A 27,493-nucleotide genomic window follows, 5' to 3' on the forward strand; every position below is an offset into this window, starting at 1 on the left:
CTGGCCCTGTGCTTACTCATCCCTCCCTCAGAGAACCCGCAACTTCAATGCAACCTTCTGTGTAGGATCTCCCTCCCTGTGTGCTCAGAGCTTCTAGGGGACACCTGTAACCCAATAGCAAATGTGACTTTGGTTTTATTTACCAGCCATTACCATCAGACTGCAAGCTGAGACCAGAAATGTTTTTAATGCCTTTATACCAGCATCTAGCACAGTGTAAGCATTCAATTTATTGTAATTTATTATAAGCATATAAGAAAGGCTAAATGCATGCTTAGTGAGAGTGAAAGTAATAATCAAAATAATAATAATGAAACATCATCTGACACTTAGGAAGAATCTCAAGCTTGCAAAGTTCTTTACTTCCTTCCTTCAGTCAGTAAACATTCATTGAGCTTCTACAATTGGCCAGACCCTCTGGGAATTACTAAGGATACTAGAAGAAATATATGGTTCCTTTCCTCAAAGAATAACTTGATCTCATAGAGCACTCTAGGATCCTTAGAAATGAAAACACAGTTATGTATAAAAGTGGAAGAGAATGTTACATATATTTTTAAATTAGGTCATTCCAAAGTGGCATTGTTCCTCAGTAAGGAATGTTGATATGAGACAGGTTTCTGTAACAAATTCTTTCTCAGAGTCCTTTCCTCCCTTGGATGCCCATAATGATAACCTTGGAAAGGTTTAGTATTAGTGGTAGAATGACCGTGAATGTTTGTGAAAACAAGCTCCCTGGCTGATAGCCTTGGCTGAGGATAGTTTGAATCCAAAGAATGTGGTCACTCCTCTTAAAGATTTAACTGGGGATGCTGACTTGGTTCTCATTTTGCCATTTACTGATCAGCAATTTTTGAGAAAGGATATATTTGAGCTATGAATAGCAAGTGTCATTGCTGTCTTGTCTCAAAACATATATATATATATATATATATATATATATATATATAAATATAAAAGGCTAATATGCAAAGTGTCCCCTTGGGAGTTCGACTGCTCACTATGATGTGTGCTACCAGGAGGCAGCATGGAATGAAGGAAGGCCCCAGCTGGCAGCTGGCAGCCAGGAAAAGGAGGCTCCGGCCAGCAGCTGGAAGGCCCCGATAGGCCCCGATCACTGGCCAGGCCTAAGACCCTACCCATGCATGAATTTCATGCACCGGGCCTCTAGTCCGATAATAAATAAGGTGAACTCTACTAATAATTTTATTAAATTTTGGAACCCAAGTTTATTCTTTGGTAACATCAACTATTGTTTATTTCTCAAAGAGAATTTGGGGAGATAGATTTTTCTCAATTGTAGTACAGAAAGGCAGCTTGCTCTCACCCACTTCAACTAATAAAAACAAGTCACCTTTATAATACGACCAAGCCAATTAGGAACTAAGCCAGGAGCCTTTTGCTCCTGTTTTTCCCCTCTTCCTTTGGGACAATTGTCCTTCTCTTCTCTGTAAAACAAAGTGTATGTGCCTATCTTAAGTCTTGATGTTCTAATGTATTGGGAATTACATTTCCAAAAGATAATAATAGACAGTTGGAAAAGAAAAATAATGCCCCACTGTTTGACCTGACGCTGCAACAAACATTCACTTGCCTCTTTCACAGAGACCCAGATAATGTACGACGAAACAATTTTGATGATGTGCAACTCCAAAATCCACCACATGAACACCTGCAGCTTGTGGAAGTACTCCAGGAACTTGAGGAAGAGCACGGTGAGGCGGTCAATCACCAGGTGCCATTTGTTCCTTAAATCTGCAAAACAGGAATTCACCCAAGAACATAAAAAAAGTGGACGTGTTTGTTTTGTGTGTGTGTTTTTGAGGTGGGGCGGGGGTCATTGTTATTTAAAGCGTATCTTGTAACGTTCAGTTTGGAACAAGAAGATGCAAAATAATAGTAGTGGGTGAACTCTAAGACTACCAAAGTCTGGTGAAGGGTAGTCTAAGACTCCCATGTGATGAGGATGACTTAGACACCATGTCCAGGGACAAGGTTACTTGTATCTCCCTTTTAATTTAATTAATGTGAAGAAGAATCTTGACCTGATTATCTCTTAAAGCTGAACTATGATTCCCCAATTTCCTGGGAATATTAAGTCACACGAACTCCATCTAAATGACATTCTTATTGCCAAAGTCATGCTTCTAGAGGTGCCATGCTCCTTCCCGGGGCTTGGCTAGAGAGAGGGTAAAGCTCTCGGTGGCCGCGGGAGCAGCCAGGCAGCCGGCTGCCGGAGGAAGGAAGAGCCTGCTCCCCTGGCAACTGCAGGTGAACGCTAAGCATCAGCGTGACCCAGCCTCAGCTCACAAAATGCGGTCAGGCTCATTTTAAGCATAGCTTTTCATCAAATTCGTCATTTTCTTCTCTCTGCCTGGTGCAGATGCAACAGAAACATTTCACTAGAGCAACCACAACACCACACCCCAATTTTTGTGTTACTGAACGGGTCTAATATGGATCTGTTTGGTGCAAGTCTGTGCTGCATTCACTGGTCTGTCTGCCACCATTTCTTGAGAAGCTGGTCTGTCTGCCCTCATTTCTTGAGCAGCTCCCGGTAGTGACTAAATTACCTGATGTCTCTTCCTCCTCTTCGTCTTCTTCTTCCTCCTCCTCCTCGCTGTCTTTCCCAAGCTCACCCTTCTCCACTTTTTCAGAGCATCCCTCTGGTTTCTCCTCACCAAACTCAGCCACCTGCTTCCCCTCCAGCTTCTCCGGGCTGGCAGTCAGGTTCAGCATGGCGAGGTCTGGCAGGCTTCCTTCAGGATGGGCCAGCCTGTAGGCAGAGAGCAGCCAAGTCAGGAGGGGCAAGGAGGCTGGGAGACAGCCGAGTGAGTGAGGGGCATGTTACAGGAGGAGGAACAAAAATGAACGTCAGTGCATCTGCACAGGCCTTGCAAGGTGGGGTGGTTAGCCTCTTGTCAGTTTTTTGTTTTTTTTTTTTTTAAAGCTTTTTCTAAAACCAAACTGTAAGCTCAATTAGGTTTTGTTATCTCTTCCAATTCAGGTTGTAGTGATTAGTCAAGTCATGAGAGCTCTCGACACCTAAACTTGACATTTTTCCCGGAGGAGAAAATGGTCAGAGTTTAGGATGTAGAAGCATGAAATGGTGTCATGTAGAGCAAGCATTTCATGGCTTCACAGGGGGACTTACGCATTTTGGTGGATTGGTAATTTTTTCTTGATGCTGCTCAAAGTAATTGAAATAGAAAGGGAAAAAAAAAGGAGATGAGAACAGAAGAGTTATAAGGACTATCAGAGATCACACATCATGCTACATATCATCCACTATGTGCGGCTGCGGGAAGTGCTAACGCAAATGCATTCCAGGGTGGCGGCAGCAGCGTGCATGTGCTGGGGGCCTTGGGCTTGGCAACTGGTTTGAGAGTGGACAGGACTGCAGGTTGTAAGGGAGAGACTATATATGCTACTGAGGCCAATCATGTCATGCTTTTTTAGTAACGCAGCAAACCATCCCGCGGGAATCAAGTCATTCACATTTTATACAGGTTTTAAAAAAATTCTTAACTAATGTGTGCTTTCCGTCAACCTTTGCATAGACTCAACCCGTTCTGCCATCATTTCAAGCATATGCGGTGGGCGCTAAATGCTTCCAGAAGGGTGTCTGCATGATGTCCCCGTTCACGGGCACGGATGTGACCTGCCGTGCTGGCCTTGAGAAGAGGGCAGGGGAGTGCCAGAGTGAGCATGAGGGTGGTGCAGCCTCACAGAGCGGGGACAGCGGCCAGGGCATTGCAGCTGGTTTCACAGTGGGTAAGAACAAGTATGGTCTGTCTGTTGATTTTTTTAAAAACGTTCTTTTTATTCATATTCAAATGAACGTTTGAAGGAACATTTGTGGGTAATAAAGTAGGTATTAGGAAAAGGTCTACTGGAGATCCTGGTGATCTTCTCCATTTGTCATAATTAATCTATAGTATCAGCTTCGTTGTAGCAGGTTGAACAATTAATAACGTTATTCTACCTGGATAATTGTGGGCCCTGAGTAAATTATTTAACCCTCCTGGAATTTAATTTATTTTCTCTAAAATGAGGAAGCTTGGCTAGATAAAAAATCGAAGCTTACTTGCAAATTGTTGGTTTTACACTTGAAACACACCAATGATATTGGATAACTATTGTAATGAATCTACATTGTCCTTCAGCTTTCAGAGAGGTTATCAGTCAAAATTACTTAAAAAAAAATTTTTATTGATATTTAGAGAATGAAGAAGGTAGAGGGAGGGAAACGTCGATGTGAGAACGAAACATCGATCAGCTGCCCTGACTGGGAATCAAATCGGCAACCCAACCAACTGAGCCACGCCGGCCAGGGCAAAAGTAATTACTTTTAACAGAGTGTCAAGCAGGTAAATTAAATAATGCCACAAACAAATTGTTAATTGCATGAAGAAATAACATTCTAAGGATGTTTCAGCCCTGGTGGGAGGAGTTAAGTGGACATATTTTCTAAAGCTGGTCAATGGACCCTACCATGTTTGGGAAAAGTTCCCCAGCCTTGAAACTGCAGTAGCAAATGTTGCGCACCAACACTGCGCAGGGCTCCGCAGCGAGCACACTGCTGTTCCCGCTGTGTCAGCCCCGTACAGAGCAAATGGCGCTCAAGGCAGAAGCAGGCAGGTGCTGCAGTGGTCAGTATGTATATGTTCTCTGCAGCACTGCCAGGGGCTTGCCTTTTGTAAGTGAGAAGATAAACATTTTCCTCACGGCAGGGATTTGCTAGCTTTTACTGTGGAAGTATGGCCATGTCAGAGTGTGTTTCTAATGTCTCCATCGACACTGCCATGGCTTGATACTGACAAAGAGCTTTCTAATAATTCGTGCTGTTTATGGAGTAAAGCACAGAGATGAGGCTGTTTCTGCACCTGCTATGGTGGCGACATAACAAAAATCCTCAAGCAACAAGGCTCCAAAGTGCCCTTCCACACAGGGTATATTGAGTGGAGTTTATTGAATGAAAGATAAAAAAAACACAACAAACAAACAAACAAACAAAAAACCAGTTTTCTTTCCCGATTCTACAGGAAAGAATGTGTGCCTTAATTTAGCTTTTTCCTCCAAGCAAATTAAAAAGAAAGGATCCTAATTTTTCAAGCTACATGAAAAGTCACACTCTAGGACCAACATTCCTTGAAACGTTCGGCTACGGAACTTAAAGTACTGGTAATTTTTTTACTGTTTATCACGTGTGAATTACAGAATCATCATATGCAGGGTTTCTACTTCAGGCCTCCAAATAGACGTGGTGAAGCCCCCGCCCTCCTACTTCCATCAATCCCACTTTTTCTCATGCCTTTTCCCGCGGGGGCTCATTTTCCTCTCTGCATTTTCTTTAACCGTGCCTATAACTTTGTTGCCTTGTTTTTATTATGATTCAGGCTCTGAGCATTAATCTTCTTGCTATTTCTTAAATAAAATATAAGTTCTCTCCCTGTCTGTTCTTTTGCATTCTAATAAAACATGATATTTATCTGTTTATTCACCCTCTCTTTCCTTCATGATTCCACAGCCCATTATGTGTGTGTTTCTCTATTTATATCAACATCATTTTATTCTAATTATAATTCTGAGGACTCTCCCGTGGAGGTCAGAAATCCAGTCTTACTCTACTCATATCCCTTGCAAAATACAGCATTGTGCTTGGCATACACTATGATTCATTGACTGGTGACCAAATTCTATGCACTGTAGGGGCATTTTTTGTTGTTATTGTTGTTAATCCTCACTGGAGGAATTTTTCCCTTGATTTTTAGAGAGGGCAAAAGGGAGAGAAAGAGATAGAGAGAAACATCAATGTGAGAGAGACACATCGATTGGTTGCCTCCTGCACACACCCCGACCAGGGCAGGGGAACCTGCAACCAAAGTACATGCCCTTGACCGGAATCAAACCCATAACCCTTCAGTCTATGGGCTAAGTTCTATCCACTGAGCCAAACCAGCTAGGGTGAGGCATTCTTATTTGAAATGGCAGAAACAGGTTGTGTTACATGGAGAATTAAAGAGGCTTAATTCTGTACGAGAAATTGACTTTGAAAAGCCACATATTAAGCTAGCTCCCATTTACCTTTGTAAAATCTCCATCTATATTCCATTTATTTATAACTATTTTGATTTGGAATATGTGGTAATGTAAACTGCACTCACCCCATTCATTAGACTACTAGAAAAAAGATTTCTTGCAAACCTATAGTGTTTATAAGTAACATTTAAAGTAGAATTTTATAGTTTTTAAGATTATTTTCTAGAGGCTATAAGCACTTTTTGAAGACTGCATTCATAGAGGAGCAAATGACTTGTAAATTGAATATCACATCTTAAACATGTGTGGTACTAATTCCTCCAAACTAATCCACTAGGTAGGATGGGGAGTAAATGGCTTCCATTTCTGTATATGTAGGAGAAATACCCATTGCTCCCGTTAAAGTATTCTAATACATACTGATTACTAATTCAGTTGGATCTTCCCCACAATTCTTCATATTATTGAAATGTTATCAGTCACCTATTCTCCTCAACACTTTGCCTTGCCTCCTACCTTATAAGGCAATGTCTACATTTTAATAACCCAGAAGTTGATTGAATGCAGCTAACCCACTTTCATAGGGGACTTATAAGCACAATAGTGAGCATAAATAAATAAATTATGGGAAAAATAAAGCTTCTTTACTTAATGGAAGCATTCACCTTATCATTCTAATTATAAGTAGGCTTTCTTCAAAATTGAACACACATACTGCCTTTCAGAAGCACATGTTCTAATACATGGAGACGGAAGATGATCTGACTTTGGGTGTGGGCACACAGTGCAGTATACAGATCTTGTAACATAGAAATCTACACCTGAAACCTATCTGATCCTATTAACCAATGTCACCCCAATAAACTTAATTTAAAAAAACACACCTCAAGAAGCACATGTTATCAAGTGAGAGACGAGTTTGTTTGGTAACATTTTTCTCTGGGCATAGCTCTGGCCTTCATTAACATGCTAACATTGAGACAACAGTGAAAGACTCCACTAGGAAGAGGATAGTGCCAATGTTGGAATACTTCGAGTTTTCAATCATTTTGTATTATTTTGAATCTTGATCATTCTGGGACTCCTGAGTGAATTCAGGGGCCTGGTGACTTGGGGTAACAGGCATAAGTTTCTCTCAAGAGGTAAGTCTGGGACAATCAGGACCACAACTTGCATCAGCCTCTGCCTAACCAACCCATAAACCAACTCCTGTCCTCTTTGGTGTCCCCACCATCTCCTCATAACGCAAGTGGTAAACACTTTATGAGAAACACAAAGAGAGAAAGCGATAATAGTCCCTCATGTTTCGAGTGATGAAATTTAAATAGTTCCTCAAGATTTCTAGCTAGAGTCTGTATTTTACTTCTGTACCTGTCAACTAAAAATCAGAGGTTCACTATGCTCTCTCAGGTTGTCAACAAACAGGCTTCTGAAAGCAACCAGCCAGTCCTCGTTCCTCCTTATTTCACAATCTGCACAAGGATGCACTAATTTTTCACATTTCCTTTTAGAAGTTCTACCCCCTAAGGTTTGCTATTTGGTTGTCAGCCTCAGGATTTTACCTAAAAGTGAATAGAATAAAAAAACCAACTCTTTCAAAGAGGCATGTTAATTGGATTTATTGCAAGATAAGTGTTTCTATTACTTAAATTATTGGCTTTATTACTAGTGACATGAAGTTATGGGAGTGGATATTTTAATTGACCTAGTTTATAAAATAAGAATAGTTTTAGTAAATAAGATGCCAAAGGATCTTTACTCTGAACTGTTGGGGCACTTGAGGACAAGTATATACACAATACTATCAATGCTATTCTTTTTTATGTGTGGTCACTTGCATATTTTTATCTCCCCAGCTAGGTGACATGCATCTAAGATAGGGTCCTTGATTCAGTGTCTGTCTCTGTGCCTTTTGTGTTATGTAAATATATAGTGAAATCTGGTGATGTAAAATATCATTCTTCAGTATGTAGAGCTTTTCACCATGCACTGTAGGGACTATTTTCACTTCATTTAGTAAATATCTACGGAGGGTCAACTAATGGGTAAGGTCCCAAGGTAGGTGATATGTGGATACCTTGGTGATTTATACAGGGCCTCCAGGCCTGAGGAGCTGACACCTCTGGCCAGGGAGATAAGACAAGCAGGCAGCTAGAGGGCTGGGAGGCAAGTGTCGGGAGACAGCGATCAGAAAGGGCCATGGGAATTCAGAGGAAGGACAGTTACTTTCAGCAGGAAAGCTGGCGCTTATGGGCAAGTCTGTGGAGGAGGTGGTTCTTGAGCTGAGCTCTCAATTATGTGTTGAAGAGAAAGATGAGCTCCCAGGCCAGCCTTGAGCTAATTCTACCACAGAAATTTGAACCAAGACCAAAGGCTGAGCACCAGCTGAAGACCCTCATCAACCTCCTCCGAATCCACTTGGCGGCACCATTTGGTATAAACACCAAATGGCTTGATTTGCAAAATACATCCATGAGCATACCTGAAGACCATTGTCCACTATCTGATGACATAATTTTTCAGTTACAAAACAGTTAGGTGTTTAACATACCAAGAGACCCTTCTTAACAAAAAAAAGAGAGAAAACATTGAAGTACCCACCTATTTATTATTAGATATACACGCCCATTGACTTTGGCATGGCTACGAGGTGAGAGGTGGAAGCACAAGGTTGCATGTGGTAGCAATAGAGAGACAGGGTGGAGAGAGAAAGGAGATTGTTAGACAGAGACGAATAAAGCAGATTGTGTCCTGTAAGCTTTCCATCATCAGGTATGTTATCAACACACATTTCAAGCACCAAAAAACAGATAGCAACATCCAATAGTAACATGAAATTAGACATATTCAGGAAAAATATAACAAGTCTCTCCATTCTTCTCATCCCTTCCCATCTTAAACATCTTATTAAAAATTTGTAATGTTTACATTTTCAGAGTATTTCTATCAAATAAAATACAATCTCAAGGATTAATTCTTACTCCTTTCCCAGAATTAAAAAAAAATAAAATCCTACTAGGTAACCATATTCACCATATTGTTCTCTAAGGTTTTTCTAAAAGAGAAGCTTAAAAAAAGTCATTTTATTTCTATATGCATCACAATACCTTCAAATTTAAGACAAATTGCAGTGATGAATATTTAAATAAGTAATGAATATTTAGTACATTATTATTAAGTATCTATTATATCAGAATTATAATTGTGGTATGATATTATATATTTTTATCAACATATGAGTGAAATGATAGTCCTGAGAATACCAACTTAGAAATAATAATATTCTCTTATATATTTCATAAAACCTTTTCATAATGCTAACTTTACAAATGTGGTACAGCTAAGTACAATAAATTTTGCTCCAGACATGTGACATTTCCTTACACTACCTATGTGTACAATGCACATAGCACACACATGCAATGGACAAAATAGGACAAGGACAGTTGGATATTTACAGAAACAATAGTGCTTGCATTAATTTAAGGAACACAATAATTTGATTATTCCCAATTTGAGGGCCCTCTTTCTTAAAGCATCTATGAAGGAGGTGGGAGAGAGAAAGCAAAGCATGATGGTTAATCCAAGTTCTGAAAATATTTCTTTTTCTTTTTAAAAAATATATTTTTTATTTATTTTAGAGAGAAAGGGAGAGGGAAAGAGAGATAGATACATCAATGATTAGAGAGAATCATAGATTGGCTGCCTACTGCATGCCCCACACTGGGGATCAAGCCTGCAATCCAGGCATGTGCCCTTGATCAGAATTGAACCAGGGACCATTCAGTCCACAGGCCCAATGCTCTATCCACTGAGCCAAACCGACTAGGGCATGAAAATGTTTCTTCTTCTTCATCATTTCAAATTTAATGTAGTCAATGATTAGGACTCCAGAGATGATGATAATAATAATAATAATAATAATAATAATAAATACTGTGAGGTGAACATTGTAAGTAAGAAAAATACTACAACAGGAAAGAGGTGCTAAAAAGATGGGCTATAGAGCATATGTTTGAAGTTAAAATTTGGGAACTTTTGTATTAAACTCTTATATGAAGTCCAAAAATACTAAACTGGAGTGATTCCTTCAAATTCCTTAAGGTTCCAGAAGGCTTCCCCCCACAACACAGAACTAAAAATAAAATCCCATGTACCTAAGCTCTTCAGATAGCTGCCATTATATACTCTCTCCTTACCCTTTAAATTTTATTGGAAAATTAACTGTTAAGGGAGTGCTTAGTGATAAACCAAAGCTGTGAGGAAGGCAAACAGTGACCTCACACTGCTCCAGATCATTGCAATCTTTTTTCTATTACTATGGTGTAGAGAGTAAAGGCTGTAAATGTAGCAGCTGAGGAAACATGGAAAATGCATCTTGACATGAGGCTGTAGTCCTTCCCCAGAACCTACAGGATTAAATCATATTCTATATACTCAAAGGGAATTCAGTTTTCACATACCCCCTATTTCAAAAATTGTGATTCCTTAGGCTGGTAAAATCTTTTCTGAGATGTACTGTCTTCTATAAAACTATTAGAGGCCCAGTGCACAAAAATTTGTACACTGGGGGGAGGGGGGATTCCCTCAGCCCGGCCTGCCCTCTCTCACAGGCTGGGAGCCCTCAGGGGATGTCCTACCAACAGCTTAGGCCCATTCCCTGTGCGGGAGGCGACTGGGCAGATCAGGACAAGGCGCCGCCCCCATCACCCTGCTGCTGCTGCCACTGCTGGCTGCCATGGCTGCTGGTCCTAGGCCCTAGCTTCTTAGTGTTGGCCCCGCCCCCACCCACTGGTGGGTGGGGGGCGATCTGGGGCCAGGCCAGCTGGGGGAGGGGCTGTGGGAGGTTGAAGCACAGCAGGTTGCACCCCATCCAGCCTCTGCGGAGGCATGGCTCCAGGACCGGGCCTGTGCAGCTGCCTCTGCGGAAGGGGCCACGGTGCTGGACCGGCCCATGCCACGGCCTCTCCCATGCCGCCTCTGTGAAAGGGGCCACGGTGCTGGACTGGCTTGTGCCACGGCCTCTCCCATGCCACCTCTGTGAAAGGGGCCATGGCGCTGGACTGGCTTGTGCCACCACCTCTCTCGCGCTGCCGCCTCTCCTGCGCCACTGTCGCAGGCCCTCGGCCCCCACAGCTGCTGTGGCTTTGTCTGGAAGGCCATCGGGAAGGACGTCTGGAAGACGTCAGGTCTATCTGGTCTAATTAGCATATTACGCTTTTATTAGTATAGATGGTCCTAAAATTCTCTGTTGTTGTGTTTTTTAATTGTGAGTTATATCTCTATTTGATTGTGTGAAAGAGGACTCAGACATGGTAATAAAAAGTAATGGTGGCCTGGGCTCTCACTAACTGTAGTAGGAAGCACATATGCAGCCAAATTAAAAAAAATAATAATAATAATGGCAAGAAAAGGCTCCTACATACTAGAGAAACTTTAACAAAAAGAAAAGAAAGATGCAAGGGAAAAAAGGCATCTAGAAGAAAAATTAAAAAGATATCATTAGCAATTAGTAATAATTATATTTGTTTCACAAACATTTCAAATCTCTGCTGACTAAAATATTTTTCTTGATTACTGAATGTGACTTTTTGAAAAAATGATGGTTTGAAATTGAATAAAGTATGTCACATTGTCAGAGTTAAATATCAAACGCTAGTTTGACCCATATGTATCACAAGCAATGTCAAAAGAATCATCAAATAGTAATTTTTTTAATTATTAAAAATTCAGTTGTCTATGCAGGCATTGTTTTTATAAATTTTTAATCTTAGTGTTATTTCTCCTGCCAACAAGTTTGCCTATAAATAATCTCTCCTATGGATCCCCAAACTTCTGTTTTTCTTATATTTTTTTAAAATTTACACTTCAATTAATGTTGATATATAATATTATATTCCTTTCAGGTGTACAACAGTGATTAGACATTTATATACCTTCCAAAGTGATCACCCTGATAAGCCTAAAAACTACTTTATGTTTCTGAATGTTTGATTCTCATTGAAGGCAGCAAATTACCCATCCACACCCTTCTCCTCCTGGGGCACTGGGAAGACACAGGTTTTCGTTGAGCTTGATTATTTATGGTGGTAGGAGGATAAGAAATAATGACTGGCTGACACACTGACAGTCATCTGGAGTATGCTCAGGATGAAAACTAAATATAAGCTCATGTTTTGTTAAACACAAGGAAAATAAATCTGCTGGTCATAAGTAAAGAGAAAACAATTATAAAATGTTTTTCATCATCAAATAAAAGTGTTTTTGAGTTACCCATAATTCCAGCTCCTACTAGAGCAGAAAATTGAAAGCTTGGTATTTCATAAACTGTGCATGATGAAATACTACTTCATCTTCTTTTGATGTACTCATTTTTTCCCTTGAAAAGAGTTAAGGGGAATTTTCAACTGTGGCATCTATACTCCTTAATACAGCCCTTGCCTTCCTTAGTTACTGAACAAGCATTTTTCCAAAAACTGAATCACAGGCTAACTATGAGGCAGAGAATAAAATCAGTACTGACATTCATAGAAGAATGATGGCAATTTTCCTGTGATACAACAGGTTGGGGAATTACGATAATCCATTGGGGTTTCAACACACATGGGCGGGGAGAGCAATATCCCCTCTGTTACTGTAATCACTTTATATTTATTGTTGCAAAGATAACAACAGAATGCTGATAAAAGATGTTGTCTTCACTTTTTCTTCTTAAATGTTATTCTAGTTACAAATAGGGAATAATCAAATTACTGTGTTCCTTAAATTGGTGCAAGCGTTATTGTAGATTGTAGATTCTATCTTGTTAGCGAAGGTTCATTTCCAAAACAGAAGGGAAAATTCTGCCCAATCATCTTTTGGAAAGCTCTCACTCATAATGACTTCCTTACTGGTTTTCAGCACAATAGAAAACTCCTTTGAATTAGCTAGACACAAAATATACATCACCAACTCTAAACTATTTTAATCTACACAGCTACTCTGAATCTACTCAATAACTACCAAGGTCACTTTTTATTAATGTCATAAATCATTACCAATTGTTTCAAAAAGTGTCATCAAGTATCCCACTTTTTTTTCTCACTTACAGGTTGATACTCATGGAAAGTTCAAGGTTGAAACTCTAAATTAGATTATTGGCTTCTTGCAAGGTGGCCAAGGGAAGGAGGGGAATTCGGGCTGCCTTCCTAAGAGGTGTGTGCTCCTTGCACTCACTCACCTGTAGATGGGGCTGTCTTCCTTGCTGGGAATGGAATTTAGGTCTGTGAGTTCCAGGAACCGGTCATGGAAATAGTGAAGGTGTAAAATGCACACCAGCAGAAAGGAGGTTGGGATGAATATGCGAGTGAATAGTTCAGCCATGGAGAACTGTTTTAAGCCAAGATCCTCAAGCCTGTGGAGAGAAAGAGAGAGAGAGAGAGAGAGAGAGAGAGAGAGAGAGAGAGAGAGAGAGAAGAGAGAGAGAGAGAGAGAGAGAGAAACAAGACCCTTTCTTAGGCAATGAAGACATAGTCTCTTTACTGTAAAGGACACCTTCATCAGGTGTCCAGCAGTCCAATTTACCAGCTTTCACAGTGGACAATAACAACCCCGATATTGCCAAATTCAGTGGCTGCTTCTCTGTCTTTGTTTAATTTTGCCTCTATTCCTTCTTGAAACAGTCCCGGTCTTCATACACCCACACTGTCCTGGTTTCCCTCTTCTGTCACCACCTCCTGTATTCCATTGAACCTCCAGAAGCTGAAATACCCCAGGACTCAGTGTCAAGTCCTTCTGGAGCTTAATTTCCCTAGGAAATCTCATCTCATCCTGGGGATTTAAATACCATCGTTACATCCATGACTCAAATGTGCATTTAAAACACAGGCTTTTCCTGTGGACTCTCACTCTCCTACCGAAATGTCTACTGGAGGTATTCTTGATTTCCCTATTTTCCTCAGCCAAGCTGTTCTCCACCTCCTCTCACCACTCGAGTCTCCTCTGGTACAACAGTCTAACCTGTGCCAAATTCCAAGTCAGGAAGTCTTCCTTGATTCTTTTTTTGTCTTCAAATCTCATCCGTCCACTTTGCCTTCATTGCTGCCTGAACATCTCCTGAACCTGCACTTCTGCTGTCCATCTCTCCTGCCACCTATTCTGGGTGAAGCCACCTTCGTGTCGCACAGGTTCACTGCTATTGCTCATTGAGCAGTCTTATTTCTACTTGTGCATCCTGATGCATCACTTTTTCTCAGCTAACCCAAGGTGCTTTAAAGACTTTTTAATATTGCACCAAGAATGAAATGCCAACCAGTACGACCAATAAGCCATGCTCGTCCTGGGTGCCTGGCGGAACCCTCCCACCTCTTCTCCTCTTCTCCTTCCACTCTCCACCCCCTTGCTCCTGGCAGGGGAGCCTTCCTTCAGTTCCTCATATGTGCCAATTTCTGTCCAGCCTTTTGCTTTGCTGTTCTCTCTGCCTGGGATGCTCTTGAGCATTTCAGATCTCAACTCACACATACTTTTTTTTTTTTTCTAAAGACAAGCTCCTTCTTATCCTTCAGGTGGGACTTAAGTGACACCTCCTCAGTGAAGCCTGCCCTGACCACTTTATTTATGTTTGGAATCCCTTATTGTTCACTACCTCAGCCTGCTTTTGTTTCCTTCACAGACTTGTCACAATTTACAATTAATTCATACATTAAGTCTCGCTTTGGTTTGTCTCCTCTACTAGAATATAAACTGCAAAGGGCTTAGATTCTGTCTGTCTTGCTTCCTGTTGTATTCCTAGGCACAGAACAGTGTCTGGCACATGGAGGGCATTCAATAAATATTTGTTGAATAAATATTAAATATGTGTTAGTCTAGCTGCTTGGTGATCCTTTTAATCTCTTCTCTTAGCCACCGAAGTATATTTACTCTAGGCCCAATTCTGGTTGGATTTCTAAACTAATTTCAGTTATTTAAAGAAGCAAACTAGAAAAAGATCGAGTACCATCTATTACTCACACAAGGAAAATCATTTCATGATCACTAGACTACAAGCACTTAAATCATTTTTCCCCTGTGCCATCGACTGCTCTTTATAATCATGGCACAAGCTGCATGAGTGAGGAGAGGCTGCTGCTTTATATGGTGAGTCCATGAACTACTGATGAACTGAAGAGCTGAGCTCCCATTTGGAAACCAGAAAACATGACTGGTTAAGTACTAAACAGGGGTGTTTCACATAAAGGTGATTTTAGAAAACGTAATTTCATTAAAATAGAGCTGAAAATTCACTTTCAGTCAATTCACTTTTCATTCAATATTCACAGAGTCCTTATTATGTGCCAAGATCAGGATTAGAGGGAGAGAACACAAATGAATAAGACATAAATCCTGTTTTAAAGAAACTTATTAAGTACACAAGGTTTTACTAAAAATCTTCGATAAAATGTTTTGAACAATAGGCACTCAAGTCATCATCCTGCTTGTCACCTTTACAATCCTTCATACACCAACATTGCTTACTTTTCTTTTTTCAATCCAGTCATATTTTGCCACAGGCTTGGGAAGTTTTCAAACTGATATGTGTATATAAAGATAAGCACCAGCATAGTGTAAATAACCACAGACATCCAAAAATATTTTAGAATTCTTCTCCACCATTCATAGTGCACCTGTGAATCAATCATTGAAAAACAAACAAACAAAAAAACTGGTTATAGAAAAACTCGCAAAAGAAATGTCTGGTTTATTCAACTAAGACAGATGATGATATTTACAAATACTTGAAAATAAAGCCTATTTGACTTTATTGAGTTTTTGAAGCTCTGTCCCTCATAGAGTTGAATGGATCTGGATTGGAATCTCGGTACTACCCAAAGTTGTTAACTATGTCTTCAGGCAAGTTGCTGGGCCATACTAAGCTTCTGGTTCCTCCTCGGTAAGTAACCACTCTGAGAGTTGTTAAGAGAATAAAATAATGTTTGTAAGGCTCTTAGCATAAGCGCTGGTCTATAGGACATTCAAGGAACAGTATAGTAGATGCTACCATCATTTTGTTTATTGCTCGGAGAAAACTGCCTCAGTTTTGAAATCAAAGTGGCAGCATATGATTAAAAATGTGAAACCACCATGGAGAGAAGACATTCTTCTTTACTACAAGCCCATGGATGTTCATTAGAGAATACCTTCCTGAATTTTTAATAGTATTTCAAAACTTGATTTATTTCAGTTGATATATTTTTATCTCCACATGTAATATACTCTTGTTTATTATAGTTGCTTCATGTGTTTTATTGGCTGCATGCAAGAATATTTTACTGTCGCACTTATTTCCATCATTGAATTAAAACTTTTAACATCAGTTAAAACTGAATTTGTAGAGAGACTAATTAAGTATAATATTCTATAACTTCTAATTAATGAAATGCTTAAGCAGTTGACACATTACAATAGAGGTGTATACACACACCCAGTTTTCTGATTCCAAACTCTAAAACACAAGTGAACTGAGTATCATACAGTATTTTAGATTATTCAGTCACTGTTCTTAAATTACTATTAAAATTAACCTAATTTTATAGGCTCCTTTTTTTTAATCAAACATTTTTGAAAAGCTCATGAACTATTTTTAATTGCTTTTTAAGAACCTAAAATTTTAAAATAATGAACAAACTGAAGTCACTTCCCATTTTAGAGTTCTTAATATGTAATATTTGAATTGCATATCACTTAAATGATATTTGTTCACAGGATTATTATTATAGTAACTTAGAATGCCATCATAGGAAGCGCACATATATTCCTGGGATGGGTGTGAGAATTAAAAACTAGACGACAACTGATGACCCACCTGATACAAGGCCACACAGAACAGAAACAGCACCATGTAGATGATTTTGTACATCACAATTTTACCCTCGAAGCTGACAAAGAAGAACATCCCTCCACAGACGTAGATCCAGTACTTAATGAACATGGCCTCCACCAAATTGCCAAGGACTTTCATGATGTCCTGGTCATCATCTTCTTCCACCTCCTCCTCCTCTTCTTTCTTACTCTCTTGCTTCTCTTCCATTTCTTCCTCTTCTTCCTCCTTCTCTTCAGCCGCTCCTTCCACTTGTGTATCTTGTTCGTCATCTTCAAAATAAAAGACTGTTCTGTTACACCTCGCTGGTTCCCTGACCAAAACCACACTTTGACCAGGTGTCAGATGTGGGACATGGAAGTATGTATTTTATGTGTTACTATGTGATTTGAATGGTTTTAGACTGTTTTAGTGAACCAGGCAGCATTTATAACTAATCATAGTCAAGTTTTATAATCTTTCTGTGATACATTTTAAAAGAAATAAATTTGGTAACATTTTATACTAATCTTTTAGAATACCTATTTCATTTACAATATCCATGATCGCTTTAAGTACAACAGGTTTTAGAAAAAATAAATAGGCAACAATAACACAAATTAAAACTACTATTTCAATTTTGAATTCTGATTGTTTGGTGGCTCTTACCATATTACCTTAGATAAATCATTTAACTTCTTTCAGCCCCTTCTTCCTTCTTCCCTTAAGTGGGAATCACTTTTGTGAGGATCAAATGATACAATGTTTTCAGAAGCTCCTGTGAATCTCATGTGTAATTTAAATATCACGTCGTTCACTACTGCTATTTATCGCTCCAAGTGAATGTTCACCTTTCTCCTAGTCTGAAGCACAGGGGCTCTTTCTCTGTAATTCTGCTGAGCACAAAAATCTCCAGTCACACACTGTACACACTAATTTACCTTTTTCTTCAATTTCCTGAGTTTCAATTTTGACCTCAGATAAAAGAGCTTCCTTTTCTCGAAGAGCTTTTTGCTCCGTGAGGTGTTGCCTCAGCAGTAGCCAAAAAGTAATGGTGAAAAGTATCTGAAAATAGAGAATTAGCAAAACAAGAATTAAGCCAACATTCTGGGTGTAAATACATTTCAACAAATGCAACATGTTCTCCACATTTCAGTGGGAGCTTGCTCAATAAACCTTTCTATTCGAGACAGTGTCAAGCACCTGCTTGATTTCCATTGGAAAGTCGCTGGCTTTTAGGTTCACTTTCCTGAGGACACTAGCATATGTGTTGAGTTCCAGATTACATTCAGCATAGGGAAGATACACCAGACAGTTTATATTACTTTCTTCTGGGCCCAAAATCAACTTTGGCAATTGGTCCCCTCAAGGTGCTAGTCCTTGGTTTCCTGTCCTGACTGTGGCATCAGCACAATTCTAATAGGAAGACATACTTCTGCAAAACTCATTGACTAATATGAAGGTTTTATATAAATGGAATTACATGTGCATTCTTTTGTAAGTAGCTTTTCTTACTTCATAATGTTTTCAAGGCTTATCCATGTTATAGCATGTACTCGTACTTCATTCCATTTTATTACCAAATAATATTAAAGTGTATGAATAGACAGCATTTTATTTACCCATTCATCAGTTGGTGGATATTTAAGTTGTGACTATTTTTGTGTGCCTATTATAAATGACACTGCTATGAGAATTTGAGAACAAGTTGTTGTTATTGAATTTTTTAGACTACTTACTCCCAGTTTTATTGAGAAAATATAGTTTGACATTACCCTTGGCCAAATTATCTATAAAGATAAAATACCTTTACATCTGACCCATTATTAATAACCTATCTGCCCATAATATGACCAACACACTTCAGTTTAGATTATCTGATTAAAGTCATCAACTATGCCCTGAATAGCATCCAGTATGATTCCAGAGCTATTCATTTAAAGAAATAGCTCTATGATTTTAAAAAATTTTATTGAATTTATTGGGGTGACACTGGTCAGAACAAATTTTTGTGTGGACATAGGTTTTCAGTTCTCTTGGGTATATATGCCTCGGAATGGAATTTCTAGGTCTTACGGTAATTCTATGTTTAACATTTTAAGGAACTGTCAGAGTATTTTTCAAAGTGACTGCACCATTTTACATTTTCATCAGAAGTATATGATGGCTCCAATTTCTCTACTTCTTCATTAACACTTCTTATGGTCTGTTTCTTTTTTTTTCTAGCTATCCTAATGGTTGTGATGTGGTTTCTCATTGTGGTTCATAGTTAGATTTTAATAAATATTTGTCAAAGAATTAAAAATAAATAAATAGGTAAATCAGTGGGTCATTTTCATTTTGAATAATTGCCCACTTAACTATCTACAACATCCACTTATCATTTACCTTCAACATAAAACAGTTAGAGTGGTCCTAGTAAACATTCTTAAAACCTAATGAAATCAAGAACCAGCATGCCTACACTCCTGAAAACTTGGAATTAAACTTCTGGAGGTCACAACAAATTGAACTATAGCTGCAAGTTGGGAAAGAAATCTGTTTCTCTAATGCATATGCAGAGAGCCTAGGAATAATTTAGGGTAGCTGGGACATCTTTCCTAGGGAAGGTGAATTAAAAGCCAGGTTTTGAAGGTGGTAGTTGATGTAGTTTGGTGGAGCCAGGAAGAGACACTCTAGGAGCTGAAGAATGTGGCAAAATAGCTGTGTCTGCCTGCACTGGAGGTGTTCAGACCTTTGACGACCCAGGACATATTCTTTCTTTCTCTCAATTTCTGTCAGTGACCCATCTGGTATCTGCTAACAGTGTGTGTTTAATCATGTGCTTTGACCAATGTCACCATGATAAATATTTTATGATCTTGGAGTTGTGTTATTACCTATAACCAAGTCTTGCTGCCTTTTTTAAACTCCTGGGTACATTAAAATATAAGTACAGACCTTAGTTTATCCAGAATAACATTTTTATAAGTAATAAATTTATTGCCCCAAAAATGTCCTTCTCCCCCAAAGAACTGTTAATTTTAAATTAGACAGGAGGCAATTCAACCAGTTAGATGACATGCATTTTTAGAAGTATCATCAACATTAAAGTTTGGAAGTGAAGGTGAGAGTAGGGTAGGTATGTGTGTTTTATATGAATGAATTAAGAAACAAATAAATGAATGAATAAAGTTTTAATGATCTCTGAACACAGGGAATTATGATCCAATTCACCTATTAGGATTAGCATTCACCTGTTAGGATTTTTTTCCTTTACCCCAATAGCCTTCACCAAAAAATCTGTTATAAGAACCAATCCTCAGTTTAGTCTACTCAACACCCCACTTATGTCTGATTGCTTTTATGATGTGCCTAGTAACATATAAAAAAGGTGAATTTCATGTGATGTAAATGAATGTCTCTTTCAGAGAGCAATTCTCTGCCTAAAGAAGGGTTTCAAGGCTCATTCATAATTACACATGATTGCTTTTACTGTCTTAACACAAAGTCATCAACACAAAGGGGATGCATGTTTAGAATGTGGCACCTAATCTTCAAATAGGCCATAAAAATAAATGGGTAGTAAAAGATTATGAACTTTCTAACTACAGATGAAGGAATATTATATATAATCAGTAAAGAAAGAAAAGCATGCCATATTTAGTTTTTGCTGCTAAAAATCTTTTTAAGGACATAATTAGAGAAAATATTTTAACTAATAATCAATGATTATCTGTAACAGCAATGGGTTCAGCCTGTTTTGCAAATCAATTATCAAAGTCCTCTAATCCTTCTATATATTTTACATTTTATTTTCCTATTTCCCCATCTCATTTCTACTATACCAGCAATTTTCAATCTTTTTAATCTTATAGCACACATAAAGTAATTACTAAAGTTCTGAGGCACACCAAAAAATATATGTTTTGCCAATCTAACAAAAAATAGGTATATTTTTGAATCATTCATACCAGATGGCTTATTGTTGTGTTGGTTGTTGTTATTTTTTTATTTGACAATCTAAAATAAAAGAGGTGAGTGCCCCTGCAATAGTCAGGTATTGCATGTTTTAAAAAATTTTGCAGTATACAAGTTGCAGCACACCCATTGAAAATCACTGTACTAAATTATAATTTGTACTAAAAATAACTTTGACTATATTTATTCTTTGAGTGGAAAGCATTGTCACTTTTAAATAAGTTCTAAAAGCATGGTGTAACATTTTTTTCTTTGTGTTTGAATTATTATAGTTTCATACCTATTCATTTTTGTAAAGCAGTGAATATTTGGAACCGATTTTTATAAGTTTTTGCTTAGATATGACTATTATGCTTATTGTGGTTATAATGTTTTATATTCTTGGTTTCTTAGTCACTTACCTTTGAGGCGAGTTCTTCTGGCTTTTTCTTTTCTAAAAATCCTGGGACCTTTTTAATTTCCGGAAGTTCAAAACTCCATATATACTGTAATATCAGCAATAGATTTGCATAGACAACCATGAAAGGAGAGCTGATCATGGCGTATTTTCTTCTGTTGCGAATCATCCAAAGAGTGCATGACCAAATCAACAGCACGAAAGTTAGCCAGCTGTGATAGGTGATGCTCCAAGCCTCGAGGGAAGAAGGGGGAGGAAAAGCAATGGTCAATACAGCATTGAGTCATCTACTCTGATAAGTTAAAAGTCATCTATGAAGAGAAAGTAAGTAACATTCAAAGGGGGGAGAGGAGAGAGTTGTGCTGAAATCATGGAGAGAGATCCCAACCTGTGGCACAGAGAGGGAAGAGAAGAGAAAGACTGATTCTCCTGAGAAGAACATTGCTTTTGAAATTCCTATAGGGAATAGATTTAAAGGCAAGGGGGTCTTCATTCCAGGTTCTTTCCCCTCTAGCCCCAAAGGTCTTCCTCTTTACCCTGCTTTGCAGTATTAAAAGCAACTGTAAGTGCTTTCTCCCCTCTTGGCCCAGAGCTGGGTTCAGAAATGAAAGCTGTGGGAATCACCAGCGTAAGCATACTTGTTGCGCTTCACAGATCACTCTCAGATACCCAAGAAAATGCAATGATAGAAATTAGAAAATGCCCATGAGGAAGTTGTATGTCAGGTTTCTGCACACCGTAAACAATAAAGCCAAGTTAATTTAAAGACCAGCCTCAGCTTCTGTCCTGTAAGGAGTAGGACTACAGAGCCCTCACACTGCTTGGACAAATGATACACCTTCTTCCATTCACACTAAACTTTCAAAGAATTAGAAATGTATCTCAAAGGGCAGCTACCAGAACAATGAGTAAATCAGGCTCACAAATAGTATTAATTTCAGGAATTCTATCATGCTTTACCATAATCTCGGATCCAAAAAATTTTATAGACCTTTTAAAACAATTTCTAGATATGTCTGGTGCTAATTGCAATCAATCATCTTCCTGAATATCACTAATTATTAAGAGTTAGTTATAAAGTCTGAAGTGTTTTACAATTCTGTTTTGCTTCTGGAAAGTAGGTAAGTATTAAGATAAAGGAAGTCCGCCTGGACCAAATAAATATTTCCTCTCAGTGATTTGCAAATTTGTCCTAAAGCACAGCTAACAACTTTTTAAGTGGCAAATTATCTTAAATTGTTAGTTAAAACATATAGGTATAAACTGAAAATTAAAATTCCTTTTTTAAAAATTAAGTTAGTGACTGACAACTATGATCAAGTCTGACATATTTTCATAAACATTTATTTCTTGGAAATAGTGTCTTATCAAAATTCAGGTAACATTTAATGTATCTGCATTAAATACTGTATTTAATGCATTTATCCCAGTATGAGATGCAGATGTGACTACCTTTTTTGTGTGAGTGACCCAGGAAAATAAACTTCACAGAGATCATAATCCCAGCAGATTTTTCCCCTGCACACTGTTCTTGTTTGGAAGACGAGAGTGAAAAAGGAGAAAAACAAGTGATGCGGATTTTTTAAAACTTCTTCCCTCTTAAAGCCAAAGTCACCTATGCCGCTCAGTTGTGATAGTTGGGAAGCAGACTCTGCAGTATGTTGCTTCCGACGTTCAGTGTCTGGGTTTCCTGAGAGGTTAGTATATCCGCACTTAGTATTCTTGAATAAATCATATATTGTTCTAACAGAGTCAGCTCCTCGGGACTTCTCTTTCTGTCTGTGATTAAAAGCCTGCGCAGCGGGGAGCTTCCATGGAAGGCAGGCATTTTAAAAACATTAATATTGTGGCTCCACTAACACAACAGAAATGGCAACAGATAAGGGCACGTCCCTAATGAAGGATCTGCTCTCTTATGTTGTTTTTAGAATAGATTTTTTTCCCCTACAAAATGTGTATTCAAAAAATGTTAAAGCTCTATTTCTTTACAAAAAGGGACCATAGTTAACTGGCTTATTTTTAGAAAGGAGGGGGGGGGAGTGTATGCTCTTTTGAGTTAAGCATCAGATTTGTAAGCTGCATTTATATGTTTGATATTTTAAAATCAACATTTTGCTGTAGAGATTGATACGTAGAAAATATCAAAAAGGACCCAAAGAGGACAGAACTCATGTTATTTAGAGAATAGAATTTGCAAGTTCCAGAAGAGCCATCTTTAATTTTGTGGAGCGTTCTGTTTCCCATCCCTCTTTCAGGTATCCCAGGGGTTCTTACTAGAAGCTGGAGTGGGAAACATCCGGACTGAGGAAACAGTGTCTAGGTGCCCCCCCCCCCCCGCGCCCCGCTTTATAGATTATTTTCATTTCTTATCATCAAATATGCCCATGAGATCTCTCACCATTCACCACATTCTTTGGAAGAGTTTTGTGTTAAATTAGTGTTAGGTCTCTCAAAAATAAATTAGATTTCCCATGAGAGTTTGTTTTTAGGAAGTATAGGAATGAGGCTTTCTGTTATCATCTACGTATAGGCCAGAAGACTGTTTCCGATGCTGTGAAATGAGAGATGAAGGGTACATCTAGAGGTGAGTAGAAACGTGCCTACACTGAGCGCTCCTAATGGGAAAAGCCCTTGGGAACTCTGGGAACTCTGGTTGCTTGACATTCATATTGGTAAAAGTTTGTTGCAGCTAAGATACAGAAGAGTCTCACTCAAATCTAAGACGAGATGTGAAGGCGATTCTTACTATCTGAAAGAAATAAAAGCAATCTATGGTAATTTTGAACACCTTCACTATCACTGAGAAAAACTACACACAATGTCCTTTTAAATTAGCAAAATAGGGACAGTCTGACTTGCTAGGCTAATTTGGGAGAAATGTATTAATATTTAAAAGGAGGCTGAGTGGAAGAGGATATGATTTTGAAATCTATAATATAAAAATCCCATGAAAAATTAATATAACCAAACATTCTCTGTCAAAACAGTGGGAAGATTAAGACCTTTCGGCTGTTCCTGAGAGGACAGCGAGGCTTCCGGCCAGCGGGCCATGCGCACATTTCTCAGCACCCGTGCTGTGGCCTCTCGTACATACCATCATGGCAATGAGCGCACAGATGTAACTTTGTTTCATAATAAACTGGAACACAGAGACCATGGCGTGAACTTTCACGCTTGTTTTTTCCTCATGGCTCCTCTCCTCTTCAAATTCTTCTTTCTCATCCTCTTCTTCCTCTTTCTTTTCTAGATAGACAAATATTTTATATAACTAGTTATGCAAATACAGTACAAGAATTTTGTATCAATGTCCCAAGCAATGCAGCTCATGTATGTTTTTAGCATGGTTTTTCATTTAAGACTTCAACGATTATTTCCAATTAACAAAGTCCTTAGAATTCAAACAGAATCATTACGTTTTGCTTGGTGAGTGTAATGGGACCTCACACTCAGAAATTATCGGAATAAATTTTTGATTTAAGAGAGTGTGGAGGGAAGCTTCCAAGTCGCTCGCCAATGACCCCCTACCTCCTAGTTTTCCTGTCTTGTGTAACCCTCTCTCTTGACTGTGGGTGGGACCTTTGATGGGCTTCTAAAGAACAGAATACTGAGAGAAATCAGCTGCCATGTTGTGCACTGCCCAAGGAGGGGCCCAGGTGGCAAGGGCTTGATGCCTCTGGCCAGCAGTCAGCAAAGGTGTAAGGCCAGCCAGTAGCCAGGTGAGCGGTCATGGAAGCAGACTATCCCCAGGCGAGCCCTCAGATGGGACCGCAGGCTTGGCCAATAGCTGGACTTCAGCATCGTGAAGTCCCTGAGCCAGAGAATATCCGCCTAATCACAGACAATTCCTTACCCACAAAAACAGTGTGACATAAATGCTGTTTTAAACCACTAAGTGTGTTACTCAGTAATAGATAACTAATACAAAGAGTATGCAGAGTATGGATACAGGAAAAGTGCAGAAAACCAACCAACCACATTGCCAGAGTGGATGTGGTGGTTCAGAGTTTCCTGTTGGGTCATGCTGAGGCAGATAAGTCATACTGAGGATGGGAAGATCAGGCCAAAGCAAGAGAGAGAAAGTGTAAAGGGCTGAGTTGAAGAGACCAGCAATAGGAAAGTACTGCCATGGGTGTGAAGGATTCTCCACAAAATCCTCCTACAGATGTCAGGACAGCTATTTTGATTTCACAGATGAAATAATGAGTGACACACTTAAGTAAAATGTCCTTCTTGTATTTCTTAAATTAAATAGGCTACATCCCGTTTAGGAAGTTACTGAGCACCACGAAAAGGGAGCATTAATCTCCGAAAAACCAGTGGCCAAGAAGACTTATCAGTGAGCCTCTAAGGGCGGCTGTGATACTTCTTCCCGCAGAAGCCCGCCGCCTCCCATCCCTCCAACATGGGGGTGGGGTGAGCCTGGGGTTTGTTGGGGGGAGTCCACGGAGTGGAGACAGTCATGAAAAATCTAAATTTGATGGATTTTACAATTATTGACATGCTATTTCTCTGGTGATAACATTTTTTGCATATATAGATTCAAATAAAAAAAAACTTTTGTTTTACTTTCAAAAGTTCAGTTTATGATTTAGTATGTGTGGGTTTGCTTTGTCAGCAGTCAGAATTCTGTTCATTTCTTTTCATGTTAATTAATGTGTAAATAGGATATTTGGCTCTGAACTCTATGTCTCGAACGTCAGACATCATAAATGCTGGTTCTTGGGCCTTCCCTTTGAGATTCTAATGCCAAAGGTGTGAAGACCACACTTTGGAAAGCATGTATTTCCTGACACATTCTCTCAGTGAAAACCTTCATTTAAGCCCGAGTTGCAAACTGAAACACATGCACGTCGGAAGGAGAAATGGGCAATTAACCAGTAGAGTCTGGTGCTCTGTAGGGATTGCAGATGCCAGCTGGGGCTGGGTGTGTGTGTGTGTGGGGGGGGGGGAGTTCAGGATGGGGTAGAGAACTGAACTTGATCTGACCTTACGGGAGAATGTTGGATAATGTACTAACCATTTGTACTGCTAAGTAAATGCACTGTCAGAGGCAACTGCAGGAAACACTGATAAAGAACTATGAAGAACAGTGCATTAGAATAAGCCTGATAAAGAATTATGAAAGAAAAGGATGTGAGAGTCAGCTCAATGTACTGATAACCCAGACTGGATAGTGGCTGGCTGTTCACTAAATTTAGGATAATATATAACAACTCCAGCTTTAATTCCATAAAAATAGAAGAGAAAAATCCACTATAATGTTGTAGCCACTTTGCTGCTACCTGCATGCATTCTGCTTTTCCCCCCTTCGATAGTAAACTCAGCTAATTCTGTCTTTATGAGTTGGTGATTGGCGTGGTCTCCAACAAGCCACCGACAACAGTGGTCCAGTCGGCTGCTGCCTTGCAGAAACGAGGGACTAGTTTGCCAGATATTTGTATTCTTCAAGGGATTCTGCAAATTTGCATTTCTAGGTTAGAGCTGCAGCTTTTTAAATGTTGGTTACTGTTTAATTTTTTAAAGAAAATGCTGTGTGGGCCTAAAAACCGAGTCTGAGGACAAGACCTCCTCCACCCCCGGCTGCTTTCCCTTAACATAGTACACAGAAAAAAAGGAGGGTAGGGGAGGGCCGTGTACAAGTTTTGACCCTCTCCTCTTCTTAATAGACAAAAAGAACTCTTTCTGAAAAGATTCATCCATTAACCTGCAGAACTATTGACCAGGATTACATTATCAAATGATGGAAAGACTAAAACATACATATACACAAGTTGACATTCTTAAAATCATTTTTTTACCTTTTATTTTTCAACATTTGCCCTGATTATGCCTCTTGGTTTGTAGATAAGGATAGAACACACATAAATATAAGTTGGGGCAGAATAAAGGGAGAACTTCAGGAACTGAGCTTAATTATACTAACCATGGAAGACAAGACTTGTTAGAAAAAGAAAGGAGGAAGAAGAACCAAATCCAATGAACAATAAACAAAAGACAGAGATGCCAGGCTGAATTTACGCCTGTGAGAAACTAAAACCCCGGGCAGACCGCAGCCTGCAGAGCTGGCTCCTCACCTGCAGAGTCATCCGAGGGCTCCCACCGGTACTGCGGCGTGGAGTACAGCTCGGCTTTGGCGGGGCCATTCTCGATGGGAATACTGGGGTGGATGGTGTGGTAGTCCACAGGGTTGCCATTCACGGTGACCAGCAGGCCCTGCAGGGACGTGAGGGAAGAGGCACACCTGTGATGCCGCTGCTGTTTTCAGTGTGGACATACAGCCT

The 27,493-nt window shown here is 39.2% G+C and overlaps 1 protein-coding gene across 3 annotated transcripts in view; it reads right to left on the reverse strand.

Annotated features, from left to right (window-relative positions):
- Nucleotides 1-27,493, reverse strand: part of PIEZO2 (piezo type mechanosensitive ion channel component 2) — a 343,011-nt gene that overhangs the window by 71,975 nt on the left and 243,543 nt on the right. For 2 of the 3 annotated variants that reach the window (XM_054724314.1, XM_054724313.1), the window contains exons 11-21: nucleotides 27,287-27,425; nucleotides 24,307-24,455; nucleotides 21,217-21,447; nucleotides 17,797-17,920; nucleotides 16,862-17,148; nucleotides 15,535-15,683; nucleotides 13,262-13,435; nucleotides 8,644-8,685; nucleotides 3,155-3,187; nucleotides 2,574-2,776; nucleotides 1,595-1,755 (exon numbers count right to left, since the gene is read on the reverse strand). In XM_054724314.1, coding sequence (XP_054580289.1) covers nucleotides 1,595-1,755; nucleotides 2,574-2,776; nucleotides 3,155-3,187; nucleotides 8,644-8,685; nucleotides 13,262-13,435; nucleotides 15,535-15,683; nucleotides 16,862-17,148; nucleotides 17,797-17,920; nucleotides 21,217-21,447; nucleotides 24,307-24,455; nucleotides 27,287-27,425 — 1,692 coding nt within the window. The remainder of the gene's footprint in view (nucleotides 1-1,594; nucleotides 1,756-2,573; nucleotides 2,777-3,154; nucleotides 3,188-8,643; nucleotides 8,686-13,261; nucleotides 13,436-15,534; nucleotides 15,684-16,861; nucleotides 17,149-17,796; nucleotides 17,921-21,216; nucleotides 21,448-24,306; nucleotides 24,456-27,286; nucleotides 27,426-27,493) is intronic. The other variant, XM_054724315.1, reaches the window with a different exon arrangement.

Source organism: Eptesicus fuscus, chromosome 12 (genome assembly GCF_027574615.1).
Source record: "Eptesicus fuscus isolate TK198812 chromosome 12, DD_ASM_mEF_20220401, whole genome shotgun sequence".
In the NCBI taxonomy this organism is placed as follows: domain Eukaryota; kingdom Metazoa; phylum Chordata; class Mammalia; order Chiroptera; family Vespertilionidae; genus Eptesicus; species Eptesicus fuscus.